Source organism: Coturnix japonica, unplaced genomic scaffold, assembly GCF_054131305.1.
Source record: "Coturnix japonica strain WE unplaced genomic scaffold, WE-NBRP24 Scf194, whole genome shotgun sequence".
Classification (NCBI taxonomy): Eukaryota; Metazoa; Chordata; class Aves; order Galliformes; family Phasianidae; genus Coturnix; species Coturnix japonica.
Genome location: NW_028189097.1, coordinates 1 through 18,636, shown reverse-complemented (window position 1 = coordinate 18,636; position 18,636 = coordinate 1). Strand labels below are relative to the sequence as shown.

The following is an 18,636-nucleotide window of genomic DNA, read 5'->3' as shown; positions in this document are numbered from 1 at the left end:
GGGTCTGTGGGGTTCCTATGGGACCCATGGGGTGTAGGATCCCTGGGGTTGCTGTGGGGTCCATATGGGGTCTCTGTGGGGTTGCTGTGGGGCTCAAGGGTCACTGTGGGGCCCATGGGTTGCAGGGTCCATGGGTTTCCTGTGGGGTCCATATGGGGTCTCTGTGGTCCAGGTGACCCCCCCCCCCATCAGATCCCTGGGACCCCCCCATTAGATCCCTGTCACCTCCTGACTCCAGCCCTGGGGCCCAGCACCCAACAGGGGGGAATCAGCTCAGCCCCATATTGTACATAGGGACGGTCCAATAACCCCATAGCAAAGAGCAGAGCTCCATCAATAGCTTTAAATAACCCCCCAACCCCATAGGTGCACACAGGGACAGTCCAATGACCCCAAAGCAGAGCTCCATCAATAGCTTTTAGTAACCCCATAGATGCACATAGGGGTGGTTCTGGGGGCTGGGACCCCCGGGATACATTGAGGTAGATACAATAAACCCTATACAATAAACCCAATACATTAAACCCAATACAATAAACCCAATACAATAAACCCTATAAATACAATAAACCCAATACATTAAACCCAATGAATAACGGCTGACGTTGTGGCTGCTGTGGGGTCCCCCATATCTCTGCCTTGTGTCACTCCCACATTGATGCTGGTTCCTTATGGGGCTGAAGGAGCCCATCTATGGGGCTGAAAGAGTCCATTTATGGGGCTGAAGGAGCCAATCTATGGGGCTGAAAGAGTCCATTTATGGGGCTGAAGAAGCTCATGCTGTGGATGCTGGTCCTTTATGGGGCTGAAGAAACCCACTTATGGGGCTGAAGAAGCCCATGTTGTGGGTGCTGGTTCCTTTGTGGGGCTGAAGAATCCCATATTATGGCTGCTGTTCCTTTATGGTCCCATAGGATCCCATGTTATCGGTGCTGTTCCTATATGGGCCCATAGAATCCCATATTATTGGTGCTGTTCCTTTATGGTCCCATAGGATCCCATAGAATCCCATATTATCGCTGCTGTTCCTTTATGGTCCCATAGGATCCCATATTATTGCTGCTGTTCCTTTATGGTCCCATAGAATCCCATAGGATCCCATATTATGGCTGCTGTTCCTTTATGGTCCCATAGAATCCCATATGATCCCATATTATGGCTGCTGTTCCTTTATGGTCCCATATGATCCCATATTATGGCTGCTGTTCCTATATGGTCCCATAGAATCCCATAGGATCCCATATTATGGCTGCTGTTCCTTTATGGGCACATAGAATCCCATATTATTGCTGCTGTTCCCTTATGGGCACATAGAAGCTGTATTTGAGCCGTGCCGGCTCCGTCTCGTCCCCCACCAGCAGCTGCAGCACCACGGGCTCCATCAGCGGCCCCGGCCCCATTAATTGCTCCTGTGGGGCCGTGGCCCCGTTGTAGCTCAGTGTCACCCCCCCCGTCAGTGTCACTGTATGATCCGACGGCACCAGGACGGAGCCGCCATTGAGGAGGGGGCGGCCACTGGGGGCTCGGAGCGCGAGGAAGATGTTGTCCATGTGGGGGGAGCGGGGGGGACCCTGACGGACCAGGATGTGAGTGGAGCCAGCGGGGATGGTCACAACGTCAGTGTACCCGGAGCTGGGGGGATATGGGATATGGGGTCAGAGGGGGATGTGGGGTGAGATAGGGGGGATATGGGGGGAGATGGGGATGTGGGGTGAGATAGGGGGCATGTGGGGTCACATGGGGATATGGGGTGAGATAGGGGGGATATGGGGGGAGATAGGGGGGATATGGGGGGAGATGGGGATGTGGGGTGAGATAGGGGGGATATGGGGTCACATGGGGATGTGGGGGGAGATAGGGGGGATATGGGGGGAGATAGGGGGGATATGGGGGGAGATAGGGGGGATATGGGGTGAGATGGGGATATGGGGTGAGATGGGGATGTGGGGTGAGATGGGGATATGGGGTCAGATGGGGATGTGGGGTGAGATGGGGATATGGGGTGAGATGGGGATGTGGGGTCAGATGGGGATGTGGGGTGAGATAGGGATATGGGGTGAGATGGGGATGTGGGGTCAGATGGGGATGTGGGGTGAGATAGGGATATGGGGTGAGATGGGGATGTGGGGTCAGATGGGGGGAAATGGGAGGATACAGGGTGAGATAGGGGGGATAGGGGGTCAGATGGGGAGGAAAAGGGGTCAGATAGGGGGGATATGGGGGGAAAATGGGAGGGATATGGGGGATGTGGGGGAGATACGGGGTCAGATGGGGGAGGAAAAGGGGTGGAAATGGGGTCGGATGGAGGGCATGGGGTCAGATGGGGATATGGGGACAGATTGGGATATGGGAGGGATATGGGGGGGATATAGGGTGAGATGGGGAGGAAAAGGGGTGGAAATGGGGTCGGATAGGGGGAAATAGGGTGGAAATGGAGTCGGATGGGGGGGATATGGGGTCAGATGGGGGAATATGGGGGGAAATGGGGTTGGATGGGGGGAAACAGGGTCAGATGGGGGGGAAGTGGGGCTGGGATGGGGTGGAAATGGGGTCAGATGGGGGGAAATGGGGTTGGATGGGGCGGATATGAGGGTGGGAGGGGGGTTGTGGGGTGAGAAGGGGCAGCAAATATGTTAGAAGAGGAGATGGAGGAAATAAATGGGTCAGATGGGGGAGATGGGGGGGAAATGGGGCCAGGAGGGAGAATGGGGGGGATGGAGAGTGAGGAGATGGAGGGGATGTTAAGGGGTGATGGAGGGGAATTGGGGTCAGGAGGGGAGATGGGGGGGATTTTAGGGGGTGATGGGGGGGGGGGCAGAGCCAGAAAGAGGCTGTTGGGGTCAATGGGGACAATGGAGGGAACAGGAGAGGAGGGAGCAGACGAGGTTGGAAACGGCAACAGGCAGCTGTGGGGTCAGGAGGGGCCATAGAAAGGACCCCCACCCCCCACAGCTGCCCCACACCCCATAGGAGCCCCATCCCATAGCTGCCCCACACCCCATAGATTCCCCATACCCCATAGCTGCCCCACACCCCATAGATTCCCCACATCCCATAGGTTCCCCCATCCCATAGGTTCCCCACACCCCATAGGTTCCCCCATCCCATAGTTTCCCCCACCCCCCACGTTCCCCCATTCACTCACGCTGCTGCTCTGAAGCTCCCCCTCACTCTGACGCAGCCCGTCCCGTCCCCGCCGCAGCGCCGACATTTATCGAATCTCTTGTTGGAGCCGATGGCGCCGTCACAGCCCGCGGGGACACAACGACCGGACACACACACACCGGAGATGGACGGGGAGCACGGCGTCCCATCCACCACCTGCAGCGTGGGCACAACGGGTGGGTACTATATATGGGTACTATATATGGGCACTATGGATGGGCACAGTGTATGGGCACAGCATATGGGCACAGCGTATGGGCACAGCGTATGGGCACAGCATATGGGCACAGTGTATGGGCACAGTGTATGGGCACAGCGTATGGGCATAGTGTATGGGCACAGCGTATGGGCACAGTGTATGGGCACAGGGTATGGGCACAGCGTATGGGCACAGTGTATGGGCACAGTGTATGGGCACTAATATAGGGCACTATGGATGGGCACAGCGTATGGGCACTAATATAGGGCACTATGTATGGGCACAGCGTATGGGCACAGCATATGGGCACAGCGTATGGGCACAGTGTATGGGCACAGCGTATGGGCACTAATATAGGGCACTATGTATGGGCACAGTGTATGGGCACAACATATGGGCACAGCGTATGGGCACAGCGTATGGGCACTAATATAGGGCACAATGTATGGGCACAGCGTATGGGCACTAATATAGGGCACTATGGATGGGCACAGCATATGGGCATGATGGATGGACACTATATATGGGCACTATGGATGGGCACTATGGATGGGCACGATGTATGGGCACATTGTATGGGCACTATGGATGGGCACTATGGATGAGCACATTGGGCACAGCATATGGGCACTATATATGGGCACTATGGATGGGCACAACGTATGGGCACTATGTGTGGGCATAACGTATGGGCACTATATATGGGCACTATGGATGGGCACAACGGATGGGTACTATGGATGGGCACAACGTATGGGCACAAAGTATGGGCACAATGGATGGGCACAACGTATGGGCACAATGGATGGCACAACAGATGGGCACAACAGATGGGCACAATGGATGGATGCCATGGTCCACAACGTATTGATGCCATGGGGTACAATGTTGGCACAACTTATCAATGCCATGGGGTATAACAAACATTGGCACAACATATTGATGCCATAGGGCACAACGTTGGCACAATGTATTGATGCCATGGGGCACAACGTTGAAATACCGTATTGATGCCATGGGGTCCAATGTTGGCACAACATATTGATGCCATGGGGCAGGGATTGACGCCATGGGGCAGGGATTGATGCCATGGGGCAGGGATTGACGCCATAGGGCAGGGATTGACGCCATAGGGCAGGGATTGATGCCATGGGGCAGGGATTGGTGCTGTCTATGGGGCAGGGATTGGTGCCATGCTGCAGGGATTGGTGCTGTCTATGATGCAGGGGTTGGTGCTATCTATGGGGCAGGAGTTGGTGCTATCTATGGGGCAGGGATTGGTGCTGTCTATGGGGCAGGGATTGATGCTGTCTATGGGGCAGGGATTGATGCTGTCTATGGGGCAGGGATTGGTGCTATCTATGGGGCAGGGATTGATGCCATGGGGCAGGGATTGGTGCTATCTATGGGGCAGGAATTGGGGCTATCTATGGGGCAGGGATTGGTGCTGTCTATGGGACAGGGATTGGTGCTGTCTATGGGGCAGGGATTGATGCTATCTATGGGGCAGGGATTGGTGCTATCTATGGGGCAGGGATTGATGCTATCTATGGGGCAGGGGTTGGTGCTGTCTATGGGGCAGGGGTTGGTGCTGTCTATGGGGCAGTTGTGGCCGCTGTGCGCTCACCTTTGGCTGCAGCACCTGGTACGTGCCCAGTTGCCGGGACTGGCAGATCAATTTACATCGATCCTCGGCCGCGACGCCGCCGTAACGCGGCTCCCAGTCGGTAACGGGCGGCAGCGCCGGGAGCACGCGGTGATTGAAGGCGGCACATTGCTGCTCCCGGAACGCTGCGGGTCAACGGGGCTGTGAGCGATGGTGGGGCTCATACAGACACATGGATCAGCCCCATAGCACAGCCCCACAGCTCAGCCCCACAGCTCAGCTTCACATCTCAGCCCCACATCTCAGCCCCACAGCTCAGCCTCACGGCGCAGCCCCACATCTCAGCCCCATACCACAGCCCCAAAGCTCAGCCCCACAGTTCAGCCCCACATCCCAGCCCCACAGTTCAGCCCCACAGCTCAGCCCCACATCTCAGCCCCACAGTTCAGCCCCACATCTCAGCCCCACTCACCGCTGCCCCCCGGGCACTTGTTGATGTTACAGGAGCGGAATCGCAGCCGTTCCCCGCGGCAGAACCGGCCGCCGTTTCGCGGTGTGGGGCGGGAGCAAAAGCGCTGAGAGGACGAAACGCCGCCACCGCAGCTCCGGGAACAGCGGCTCCAGGGGGACCAGGGCGACCAGGAACCATCAACGGGGACCTGGGGTAAAACAACAGCAACCAGCAGCATTGATACAACAGCATTAATACAACAACATGAATACAACAGCATGAATACAACAACATGAATACAACAGCATGAATACAACAGCATGAATACAACACCATCAACCAGCAGCATTAATACAACAGCATTAATACAACAGCATGAATACAACAGCATTAATACAACAACATTAATACAACACCATCAACCTACATCAACCAACAGCATGAATACAACAGCATGAATACAACAACATTAATACAACAACATGAATACAGCAGCATCAACCAGCAGCATTAATACAACAGCATTAATACAACAGCATCAACCAACATTAACCAACAGCATTAATACAACAGCATAATACAACACCATGAATACAACACCATCAACCAACATCATCCAACACCATCAACCTACAGCATTAATACAACAGCATCAACCAACATCAACCAACAGCATTAATACAACACCCTTAATACAGCAGCATCAACCATCAACCAACACCATGAACCAACAGCATTAATACAACATGAATACAACAGCATTAATACAACAGCATTAATACAACAGCATTAATACAACAGCATCAACCAACGTCAACAACCAACAGCATTAATACAACATGAATACAACAGCATTAATACAACAGCATGAACCCAACAGCATCAACCAACACCATCAACCAACATCAACAACCAACAGCATGAACCCAACAGCATCAACCAACAGCATTAATACAACAGCATCAACCAACATCAACCAACAGCATTAATACAACAGCATGAACCCAACAGCATCAACCAACACCATCAACCAACAGCATTGAACACAACAGCATCAACCAACATCATCCAACGCCATCAACCTACAGCATTAATACAACACCATCAACCAACACCATTAATACAACAGCATCAACCAACATCATGAACCATCAACCAACATCAACCAACAGCATCAACCAACAGCATTAATACAACATCAGGACCCATTAGTGGGGATCTATGGGGAAAACCAGGCTGTGAACCCAACACAAGGACCCAGCAGTACAGATCTATGGGGAAACCACACCGTTAACCCAACACAAGGAACCATTAGTGGGGATCTATGGGGAAAACCAGGCTGTGGACCCAACACTGGGATTGATCTACGGGGAAAACCACCCCATGAACCCAACGGTGGTATCTGACCATGGGGATCTATGGGGAAAATCATTCCATGAACCCAATGGCACCATCTAACCACAACTTGTAGGGGAAAATCCACCCCCTGAACCCAACACCAGGACCCATCCGTGGGGCAGAACCATACCATGAACCCAATACCGGGGTTGATCTATGGGGGAAAACCACCCCACAAACCCAATGCCCCAATCTAACCACAGCTTATAGGGCCAAAACCACCCCGTGAACCCAATGCCATGATCTAACCACAGCTTATAGGGCCAAAACCACCCCGTGAACCCAATGCCATGATCTAACCACAGCTTATAGGGCTAAAACCACCCCACAGACCCAACACTGGGACCTAACCAAGAGTTCTATCAGGACTTAACTATGGGTTCTACAACCCCGAACCCAACACCAGGACCCATCCAAGGGGTAAAACCACCCCATGAACCCAACACCGTGGTCTAACCGTGGGTATCTATGGGAAAAACCACCCCATGAACCCAACACCGGGATTTAACCATTGGGTTCCATAGGGAAAACCACCATGAACCCAACACCGGGACTTAACTATGGGTTCTACCAGAACTTAACTATGGATTCTACCACTCTTAACCCAACACCAGGGTTGATCTACAGGGGAAAAACCACCCCAAAAACCCAAAGACATAGTATAACCACAGCTTATAGGGCCAAAACCACCCCATGAACCCAACACCAGGACTTAACTATGGGTTCTACCACCCTGAATCCAACACCAGGGTTGATCTATGGGGGAAAAACCACCCCAAAAACCCAAAGCCACGATCTACCCACAGCTTATAGGGCCAAAACCACCCCATGAAACCAACACCAGGACTTAATTATGGGTTCTACCACTCTGAACCCAACACCAGGACCCATCCAAGGGGTAAAACCACCCCATGAACCCAACACTGGGATTTAACCATGGGTTCTACCACCCTGAACCCAACACCAGGGTTGATCTATGGGGGAAAAACCACCCCACAAACCCAATACCATGATCTAACCACAGCTTCTAGGGACAAAACCACCCAACACCAGGACTTAACTATGGGTTCTACCACCCTGGACCCAGCACCAGGCCCCATCCAAGGGATAACACCATACCCTGAACCCAACACCAGGCTCCATCCAAGGGGGAAAACCACCCCAAAAACCCAAAGCCATGATCTACCCACAGCTTATAGGGACAAAACCACCCCATGAAACCAATACCAGGACTTAACTATGGGTTCTACCACCATGAACCCAACACCAGGCCCCATCCAAGGGGTAAAACCATACCATGAACCCAATGCCAGAGTTGATCTACAAGGGAAACCCACCCCATGAACCCAATACCACAATCTAACTGCAGCTTCTAGGGCCAAAACCACCCCATGAACCCAACACCAGGCCCCATCCAAGGGGTAAAACCACCCCATGAACCCAACACCGGGATTTAACCATGGGTTCTACCACCCCAAACCCAACACCAGGGTTGATCTATGGGGGAAAAACCACCCCACAAACCCAACACCACGACCTAACCACAGCTTATAGGGACAAAACCACCCAACACCAGGACTTAACTATGGGTTCTACCACCCTGGACCCAGCACCAGGCCCCATCCAAGGGATAACACCATACCCTGAACCCAACACCAGGCTCCATCCAAGGGGGAAAACCACCCCAAAAACCCAAAGCCACGATCTACCCACAGCTTATAGGGACAAAACCACCCCATGAAACCAATACCAGGACTTAACTATGGGTTCTACCACCATGAACCCAATGCCAGAGTTGATCTACAAGGGAAACCCACCCCATGAACCCAATACCACAATCTAACTGCAGCTTCTAAGGCCAAAACCACCCCATGAACCCAACACCAGGACTTAACTATGGGTTCTATCACCCTGAACCCAACACCAGGCCCCATCCAAGGGTTAAAACCATACCATGAACCCAACACCAGGACTTAACTATGGGTTCTACCAGCATTTAACCATGGGTTCTACCACCCCAAACCCAACACCAGGCTCCATCCAAGGGGTAAAACCACCCCATGAACCCAATGCCACGATCTAACCACAGCTTATAGGGCCAAAACCACCCCAAGAACCCAACACCAGGACTTAACTATGGGTTCTCCCAGGACTTAACTATGGGTTCTACCACCCTGAACCCAATACCAGGGTTGATCTATGGGGGAAATCCACCCCAAAAACCCAAAGCCATAGTATAACCGCAGCTTATAGGGCCAAAACCACCCCATGAAACCAACACCAGAACTTAACTATGGGTTCTACCACCATGAACCCAACACCAGGACCCATCCAAGGGGTAAAACCACCCCATGAACCCAACACCAGGATTTAACCATGGGTTCTACCACCCCAAACCCAACACCAGGGTTGATCTATGGGGGAAAAACCACCCCACAAACCCAATACCATGATCTAACCACAGCTTATAGGGACAAAACCACCCAACACCAGGACTTAACTATGGGTTCTACCACCCTGAACCCAACACCAGGGTCCATCCAAGGGCCAAAACCACCCCAGGAACCCAACACCGGGATTTAACCATGGGTTCTACCACCATGAACCCAACACCAGAACCCACCCAAGGGATAACACCATACCCTGAACCCAACACCGGGATTTAACCATGGGTTCTACCAGGACTTAACCATGGGTTCTACCACCCCGAACCCGACTCCAGGCCCCATCCCCATTGACCTACATGACAAACCCCCCCCACCATCCCACCCCCAATCCCTGAATCCCCCGTTACCCCCCCTCTCACCTGCATCTCCCTCATGGCGGCCGTACCCACGCACTGCCCGCTGGCACACACGCGTCCCGCTGCACACGGGGTGCCGTCAGCCCATGGGAAGTGCTTGGTCTGGCACACGGCTCTGCCCCCCGCGATGCCGCTGCACCATAGGGCAGCACAGGGCGGCTGCACGTCCCCGCAGTGCCGCGAGTCGGGGCCGAACGCCAGCTGGCATTGCCGGTCTGCGGGGTACACGGCGCCCGGCAGCGCCGACGGCAGCTGGAGCCACTCAACGGGTTTGTCCAAAAGGCAGCGACCTGTATTGGGGTACAGCAATGAGAACATATGGGCGCAGAGCTGAATGGTCAGGGAGGGGGAATGGAGGGGGGAGTGGGGGGGATAGAGATGGAAATAAGGGGGAAAAGAGGGAAAATGAGGGGGAAAAGGGCTGAAAAATGGGGATGGAAACATGGTCATCCAGGGAGGAGGAATGGAGGGGGGAATGGGGGGGATAGAGATGGAAATAAGGAGGAAAAGATTTAATGAGGGGAAAAAAGGCTGAAAAATGGGGATCGAAACGTGGTCATCCAGGGAAGGGAAAGTGAGGGGGGAATGGGGAGGGATAGAGATGGAAATAAGGGGGAAAAGAGGGGAAAATGAGGGGAAAAAGGGCTGAAAAATGGGGATGAAAAGGGGGGAAAATGGGGAAAGAAAGGAGCAGAATGGGTAGAAGGGGGAAGGAGTGAGAAAAGGTGGGATGGGAAATGGGGGGAAAAGGGCAAAAGGGGAAAAGGAGAAGAAAAAGGGGGGAAAAGGGGGGGAAAAGGGGAGAAAATGGGGAGAAATGGGCAAAAAGAAGGAAAAGGGGGGAAAAGGAGAAGAAAAAAGGGGATAATGGGGCAAAAAGGGGAGAGAATGGGGCAAAAAGGGGGAGAGAATGGGGAAAAGGGGGGAGAAAATGGGGAAAAGGGGGAAAGGAGAAGAAAAGGGGAGAAAATGGGGAAAAAGGGGAGAAAATGGGGGGAAAAGGGCAAAAAGAAAGAAAAAGGAGGGAAAGGAGAAGAAAAAGGGAGGAAAATGGGGAAAAAAGGGGGAAAAGGAGAAGAAAAAGGGGAGAAAATGGGGAAAAAGGGGGAGGAAATGGGACAAAAAGAGGTAATTGGGGCTGACCCCGAAGCAATGGGGCGATGTGGGGCGATGTGGGGCGGTAGCAATGGGGCGATGTAGCAATGGGGCGATGTGGGGCGGTAGCAATGGGGCGATGTGGGGTGGTAGCAATGGGGCGATGTGGGGTGGTAGCAATGGGGCGATGTAGGGCGGTAGCAATGGGGTGATGTGGGGCGATGTGGGGCGGTAGCAATGGGGCGATGTGGGGCGATGTGAGGTGGTAGCAATGGGGCGATGTGGGGCGGTAGCAATGGGGCGATGTGGGGCGATGTGAGGTGGTAGCAATGGGGCGATGTGGGGCGGTAGCAATGGGGTGATGTGGGGCGGTAGCAATGGGGTGATGTGGGGTGGTAGCAATGGGGTGATGTAGCAATGGGGCGATGTGGGGCGGTAGCAATGGGGTGATGTGGGGCGGTAGCAATGGGGCGATGTGGGGTGGTAGCAGTGGGGTGATATGGGGCGATGTGGGGCAGTAGCAATGGGGTGATGTAGCAATGGGGTGATGTGGGGTGGTAGCAGTGGGGTGATGTGGGGTGGTAGTAATGGGGCGATGTGGGGTGGTAGCAATGGGGTGATGTGGGGCGATGTGGGGTGGTAGCAATGGGGTGATATGGGGCGATGTGGGGCGGTAGCAATGGGGCGATGTGGGGCGATGTGGGGCGGTAGCAATGGGGCGATGTGGGGCGGTAGCAATGGGGCGATGTGGGGCGATGTGGGGCGGTAGCAATGGGGTGATATGGGGCGATGTGGGGCGGTAGCAATGGGGTGATGTGGGGCGATGTGGGGCGGTAGCAATGGGGTGATATGGGGCGATGTGGGGCGGTAGCAATGGGGTGATGTGGGGCGATGTGGGGTGGTAGCAATGGGGTGATATGGGGCGATGTGGGGCGGTAGCAATGGGGTGATGTGGGGCGATGTGGGGTGGTAGCAATGGGGTGATGTGGGGCGATGTGGGGCGGTAGCAATGGGGCGATGTGGGGCAATGTGGGGCGGTAGCAATGGGGCGATGTGGGGTGGTAGCAGTGGGGTGATATGGGGCGATGTGGGGCGGTAGCAATGGGGCGATGTAGCAATGGGGCAATGTGGGGCGGTAGCAATGAGGCGATGTGGGGCAATGTGGGGCGGTACCGTGGCCGCTGTCCAGGAAGTCGGTGATGAAGTGGGCGCTGCACCGGGACCACATCTCACCCGGCGGCACCGAACCCAGAACCGGAGCCATCACCCGGCGCCACGATCCCGACATGGGGCCGTTGAGCTCCACGCAGCGATCGGAGTCATCGTGGGGCAGGTTGAGAACGTGCCCTATAGGGACGGGGGGCGTCAGAAACATGGGGGGAACTGGGGGGTCCTGGGGAGTCAGTGGGGGGTACTATGGGGGCAATGGGGTCGGTGGGGAGTACTATGGGGGCAATGGGGTCAGTGGGGGGTACTATGGGGGCAATGGGGTCAGTGGGGGGTACTATGGGAGCAATGGGGTCAGTGGGGAGTACTATGGGGGCAATGGGGTCAGTGGGGGGTACTATGGGGGCAATGGGGTCAGTGGGGGGTACTATGGGAGCAATGGGGTCAGTGGGGGGTCCTATGGGAGCAATGGGGTCAGTGGGGGGTCCTATGGGGGTAATTGGGTTCAGTGGGGGGTCCTATGGGGGCAATGGGGTCGGTGGGGAGTACTATGGGGGGCAATGGGGGCTGTGGGTGGTGGAGATGTGTTTTGGGGGAGGATTTAAGGATATATAGGGGACATTTTGGGGATGGTTTGGGGAGATTTGGGGATATTTTGGGGTCTTTTGGGGGCACGTTTTGGGCTGGTTTTGGGAGATTTGGGGACTCCTTGAGGGTCTTTTTGGGGGATGTTTTGGGGAGGTCCTGGGGGGTCATTGGTGGGTCCTATGGGGGCAATGGGGGCTGCGGGTGGTGGAGGTGTGAGTGCGCCAGGGACAGTTTGGGGGAGGATTTAAGGATATATGGGGGAAATTTTGGGGTGGTTTGGGGAGATTTGGGGACATTTTGAGGGTCTTTATGGGGGTGGTTTGGGGACATTCTGGGGGTGTTTGGGGGAGATTTGGGGACATTTTGAGGGTCTTTTTGGGGGTGGTTTGGGGGATGTCTTGAATAAATTTGGGGGGTGTTTTGGGGAGATTTGGGACATTTTGAGGGTCTTTTTGGGGGATGTTCTGGGGAGGTTTGGGGGCCCTTTGAAGGTCTATTTGGGGTTGATGCTTTGAGGGACATTTTGGGGACGTCTCAAGCCAATTTGTTGGACCCTTTGAGGGTCTTTTTGGGGGGACACCTTGGGGGTCATTTGGGTCCTGATTTGGGCTGGTTTAGGGGACATTTTGGGGTCGTTTTGGGGACATTTTGAGGCCGTCCCCTTTGGGTGCTCACCCAGCTCATGTGCAATAGTGAACGCCGACTGCAGCCCGTCGTCCTCCACGATGGCGCAGCTCCGGTCGGGGTCGCAGGCCGTGCCCACATCCGCCATCCCCAGCGTGTCACACGTGGCCGCCCCACACAGGTCCTGGGGTGGGGGTATGAAGGTACGGGGTGACTTGGGGCACCATGACACCATTCGGTGCCCCAGGAACCCAGCAGGGACATCCCAGAGACCCAACAGCACCCGAAGACCTACAGACATCCCAAAGACCTACGGACATCCCAAAGACCTACGGACATCCCAGAGACCTACAGACATCCCAAAGACCTACAGACATCCCAAAGACCTATAGACATCCCAGAGACCTACAGACATCCCAAAGACCTACAGACATCCCAAAGACCTACGGACATCCTAAAGACCTACGGACATCCTAAAGACCCAACTAACACCCAAAGACCTACAGACATCCCAAAGACCTACAGACATCCTAAAGACCCAACCAACACCCAAAGACCTACAGACATCCCAAAGACCTAGAGACATCCCAAAGACCTAAACAGCACCCAAAGACCTACGGACATCCCAAAGACCTACAGACATCCCAAAGACCTACGGACATCCCAAAGACCTAGAGACATCCCAAAGACCTACGGACATCCCAAAGACCTACGGACATCCCAAAGACCTAGAGACATCCCAAAGACCTACGGACATCCCAAAGACCTAGAGACATCCCAAAGACCTACGGACATCCCAAAGACCTACAGACATCCCAAAGACCTACAGACATCCCAAAGACCTATAGACATCCCAGAGACCTACAGACATCCCAAAGACCTACGGACATCCCAAAGACCTATGGACATCCCAAAGACCTATAGACATCCCAAAGACCTACAGACATCCCAAAGACCTACGGACATCCCAAAGACCTATAGACATCCCAAAGACCTACAGACATCCCAGAGACCCAACAGCACCCAAAGACCTACGGACATCCCAAAGACCTACAGACATCCCAAAGACCTACAGACATCCCAAAGACCTACAGACTTCCCAAAGACCTACAGACATCCCAGAGACCCAACAGCACCCAAAGACCTACGGACATCCCAAAGACCTACAGACATCCCAAAGACCTACGGACATCCCAAAGACCTACAGACATCCCAAAGACCTACGGACATCCCAAAGACCTACGGACATCCCAAAGACCTACAGACATCCCAAAGACCTACGGACATCCCAAAGACCTACAGACATCCCAAAGACCTACGGACATCCCAGAGACCCAACAGCACCCAATGGCCTTGATGGGTATGTGAGGGATCCTACCCAGCACCCAACTCATTGGGATGGGATGTGAGGGACCCAACCAGCACACAAACTCATTGGGATGGGGTTTGGGGCACCCAACCAGCACCCAAACACCTTGGTGGGCACCCAAGAATCCTACCCAGCACCCAACTTATTGGGATGGGTCTTGGGGATCCTGCCAGCACCCAAATCCCACAGAAACCCATGAACTCAGCCTGCGCCCCAAAATCCCAGGGTGACCCCACATGGAACTACTTGGGATGGGGTTTGGGGGACCCAAACAGCACCCAAAGAGCTACGAACATCCCAAAGACCCAAACAGCACCCAATGGCCTTGATGGGTATGTGAGGGATCCTACCCAGCACCCAACTCATTGGGATGGGATTTGGAGGACCCAACCATCACCCAATCACCTTGATGGGCATCCAAGGATCCCACCCAGCACCCAATTCATTGGGATGGGATGTGGGGCACCCACCCATCACCCAGACACCCACAGGGCATGGAATGGCCCCATCCATCCCCCCCATCCCTGTACCCCCCCAATTCCCATGCCCCCCCCATTCCTCTGCCCCCTCATTCCTGTTCCCTCCCCATCCCTGCAGCCCCCCATTGCTGTGCCCCCCTATTCCTATGCCCCCCCATCCCTCTGCCCCCCCCCATCCCTGTGCCTCCCTCATCCCTGTGCCCCCCCATTCCTGTCCCACCCCATTCCCGTGCTCCCGCCATCCCTGTACCCCTCCATTCTTGTACCCCCCCATTCCCTGTGATTCCCCCATTCCTCTGACCCCCCATTGCTGTATCCCCCCATTCCCTCTGCCTCCCCCATCCCTGCACCCCCCCATTGCTGTGCCCCCCTATTCTTATGCCCTCCCATCCCTCTGCCCCCCCATTCCCTGCACCCCCCCATTCCTCTGCCCCCTTATCCCTGTCCCCCCCCCTTCCTGTGACCCCCCCACCCCTGTCCCCCCCCATTGCCGTTCCCCACCTGCCGTGTGATGAGGACGGCGATGTCGAAGTGGAGCTCACTGTCCTCGTTGGGCACATTCAGCCCCTTTTGCCACCGACAAAATTCCCGCAGCGTTTGGGCCGCGTTGGATGTGATGGATGGTCCGGGGCTGCCAGGACCCAACACCAGGAGCCGCGTCACCCTGAGCTGCAGCGCGGTGCCCAGGCTGCCGTGTTGGAAGGTCCTGGCAGCTGCAGCCAACACCGTCAGCAGGTACGAGCGCAGCCCGGAGCCGTGGAACCGAACCATGGCGGCATCGGCCACAACCAGCAGCTCCACGTGGCGCTGAACCGCTGCCAGGCGCTGTGTGGGGACAGGGGGTGGGGGTCAGGGACCCCAATGGGGGGGCACTGTGACCACAGGACTGTGACCACAGCCCACTATGGCAGCCCACTCGCACCCACCTCCATGCCAATGTCCCCATCCTTATGCCGACCCATTTCAATGCCCCCCATTGCTGTGCCAACCCATTTCAATGTCCCCCCCCCATGTCAGATGCCCCCCACCACCGTGCCAACATCACCCATCCCTGTGCCAACCCAATTCAGTGCCCCCCACCTCCATGCCAATGTCCCCCATCAATGTGCTGCTCCATCCCATTGCCATCCACCACAATGGCAGTGCCCCCACTATGCTGATGTCCCCCACTGCTGTGCCAACCCATTTCAATGTCCCCCCCCACCCTCATGTCAGATGCCCCCCACCCCCATGCCAATGTCCCCCATCAATGTGCTGCTCCATCCCATTCCATCCACCCCCATGTTGGTGCCCCCCAGTACTGTGCCAATGTCCCCCATCACTATGCTTATGTCCCCCATTGCTGTGCCCCCCACCCCCCTGTCACCCATCTCCATGCCAGTCTGCTTCAGTGCCCCCCGCCTCCATGCCAATGTCCCCCATCCCTGTGCCAATCCATTTCAATGTCCCCCCCCCCATGTCAGCTGCCCCCCACCACCATTCCAATATCCCCCATCAATGTGCCAACCCATTTCAATGCCCCCCCCCATTTCAATGCCCCCCCCATTTCAATGCCCCCCCCCATGCTGTCCCCCATCCCTGTGCCAGCCCACCCTGTTGCCACCCACCACCCCTCATTCCAACCCCCCCATGTCCCTTATCTCCATGCCCACCCATTGCAGTGCCCCCCATCACTGCGCCACCCCGACCCGCTGCCCCCACCCCCAAACCAACACCCCTCACCCTCCTGCCACCCCACAGCAGTGATACCCCATCACCCTGTGATCCCACAGCACTGCCCCCCATCACCGTGTGACCCCACAGCACTGCCCCCCATTAATCACTGTGTGACCCCACAGCACTGCCCCCCATCACTGTGTGACCCCACAGCACTGCCCCCATCACTGTGTGACCCCACAGCACTGCCCCCCATCAATCACCGTGTGACCCCAAACCAGCTCCAAACCATCACCATCCCAACTCACCCCAATGTCTGTGCCACCCCATCCCATTGCCCCATATCTCAGTGTCTCTTATTACACTGCCACCCCACGGCAGCACCCCTGGCTGACCCCATAGTGATGTCCCCCCTCGACCCACTGCTGTATCCCTATATACCCCCATCCCACTGCTATATCCCTATACATCCCCATCCCATCACTGTATCCCTATATATCCCATTGCTGTACCCCTATATATCCCCATCACTGTATCCCTATATATCCCCATTGCTGTATCCCTATATATCCCCACTGCTGTATCCCTATATATATATCCCCATGTATATATCCCCATCGCTGTATCCCTATATATCCCCATCGCTGTATCCCTATATCCCCATTGCTGTATCCCTATATATCCCCATTGCTGTATCCCTATATATCCCCATTGCTGTATCCCTATATATCCCCATTGCTGTATCCCTATATATCCCCATCCCAATGCTGTATCCCTATATATCCCCATTGCTGTATCCCTATATATCCCCATTGCTGTATCCCTATATCCCCATTGCTGTATCCCTATATCCCCATTGCTGTATCCCTATATATCCCCATCGCTGTATCCCTATATATCCCCATTGCTGTATCCCTATATCCCATTGCTGTATCCCTATATCCCCATTGCTGTATCCCTATATATCCCCATCGCTGTATCCCTATATATCCCCATTGCTGTATCCCTATATATCCCCATTGCTGTATCCCTATATATCCCCATTGCTGTATCCCTATATATCCCCATTGCTGTATCCCTATATCTCCATCGCTGTATCCCTATATCCCCCCCCGGTACCTTCACTCTCCGTGGGGCCGCAGCCCGTGTTTGTGGGGTTCCGTCCGGTTCCGTTATGGGGCAGTGGGCTCCGGCGCTGACCCCGATGGCGGCGGTACCGATCAGCAGCGCCAGGAGCGCCCGGCGCATGGCCCGGCAATGGGGCGGCAATGGGGCAGCAATGGGGCAGCAATGGGGCAGCAATGGGGAAGCAATGGGGCAGCAATGGGGCAGCAATGGGGCAGCAATGGGACGGAGCTGGGACGGCGCTCTGCCCCGCAGCGCCGCCTTATTAACGGGACGGGACGGGAGGAGGAGGGGCCGTGGGGCCAGGGGGACATCGGGGCATCCAGGACAGCCAGGACATCCAGGACATCCCGCTCATCGGCTCATCCCGCCGCCCCCTCCCTCCCCCCCCCCCCCCCCCCCCCCCCCCCCATTTCGGGTCCGAGCGGTTCCGGAGCGGCACAACCCGCTGGGAACGGGGAACCCCCGGGATGGGAGCGGGGCCAGTTGGGAGGAGGGGGGGTTGGGAGCCCCCCATCCATCCACGTCCATCCATCACATTCCGTCCTCTCCATCCATCCCAGTGTCCATTCCCACCCCTTTATCCCATTCAGACCCCACAACGATCCTTTTCCAACCCCTTGTCCCATTCTATCCCCTCTACCCCCCCATCTCCCCCCTGTTCCCTCCATCCCTCCTTATCTCATCCATTACTCCCTGTCCCATCCCGTCCCCCTCCCCATCCCATTGTCCCCTCCAACCTCACCCCATCCATCCTCCAACCCCTCTGTCCCACTTTGGCTCATCCCATCCCCATCCTCTTTCCTCCCATCCATCCCATCCCATCCCATCCCATCCCATCCCATCCCATCCCATCCCATCCCATCCCATCCATCCCATCCCCATCCCCTTTTGACCCACCTCCCCATAGA

At 55.5% G+C, this 18,636-nt stretch overlaps 1 protein-coding gene across 2 annotated transcripts; it reads right to left on the bottom strand.

Annotated features, from left to right (window-relative positions):
- Positions 1–404: 404 nt before the first annotated feature.
- Positions 405–18,088, bottom strand: LOC107307392 (A disintegrin and metalloproteinase with thrombospondin motifs 4-like). Of its 2 annotated transcripts, none has more exons than XM_085535835.1 (9): positions 17,720–18,088; positions 15,446–15,769; positions 13,148–13,280; positions 11,891–12,064; positions 9,626–9,912; positions 5,443–5,629; positions 4,992–5,155; positions 3,146–3,321; positions 405–1,632 (listed from the first exon to the last, which is right to left on the bottom strand). In XM_085535835.1, the coding sequence occupies exons 1-9, from the start codon at positions 17,846–17,848 to the stop codon at positions 1,284–1,286; spliced, it is 1,923 nt and encodes a 640-aa protein (XP_085391961.1). In that variant the 5' UTR covers positions 17,849–18,088; the 3' UTR covers positions 405–1,283. The 2 variants fall into 2 exon arrangements, with proteins under 2 accessions (XP_085391961.1, XP_085391962.1); XM_085535836.1 differs by having other exon boundaries at positions 405–938.
- Between the last annotated feature and the right edge of the window lie 548 nt (positions 18,089–18,636).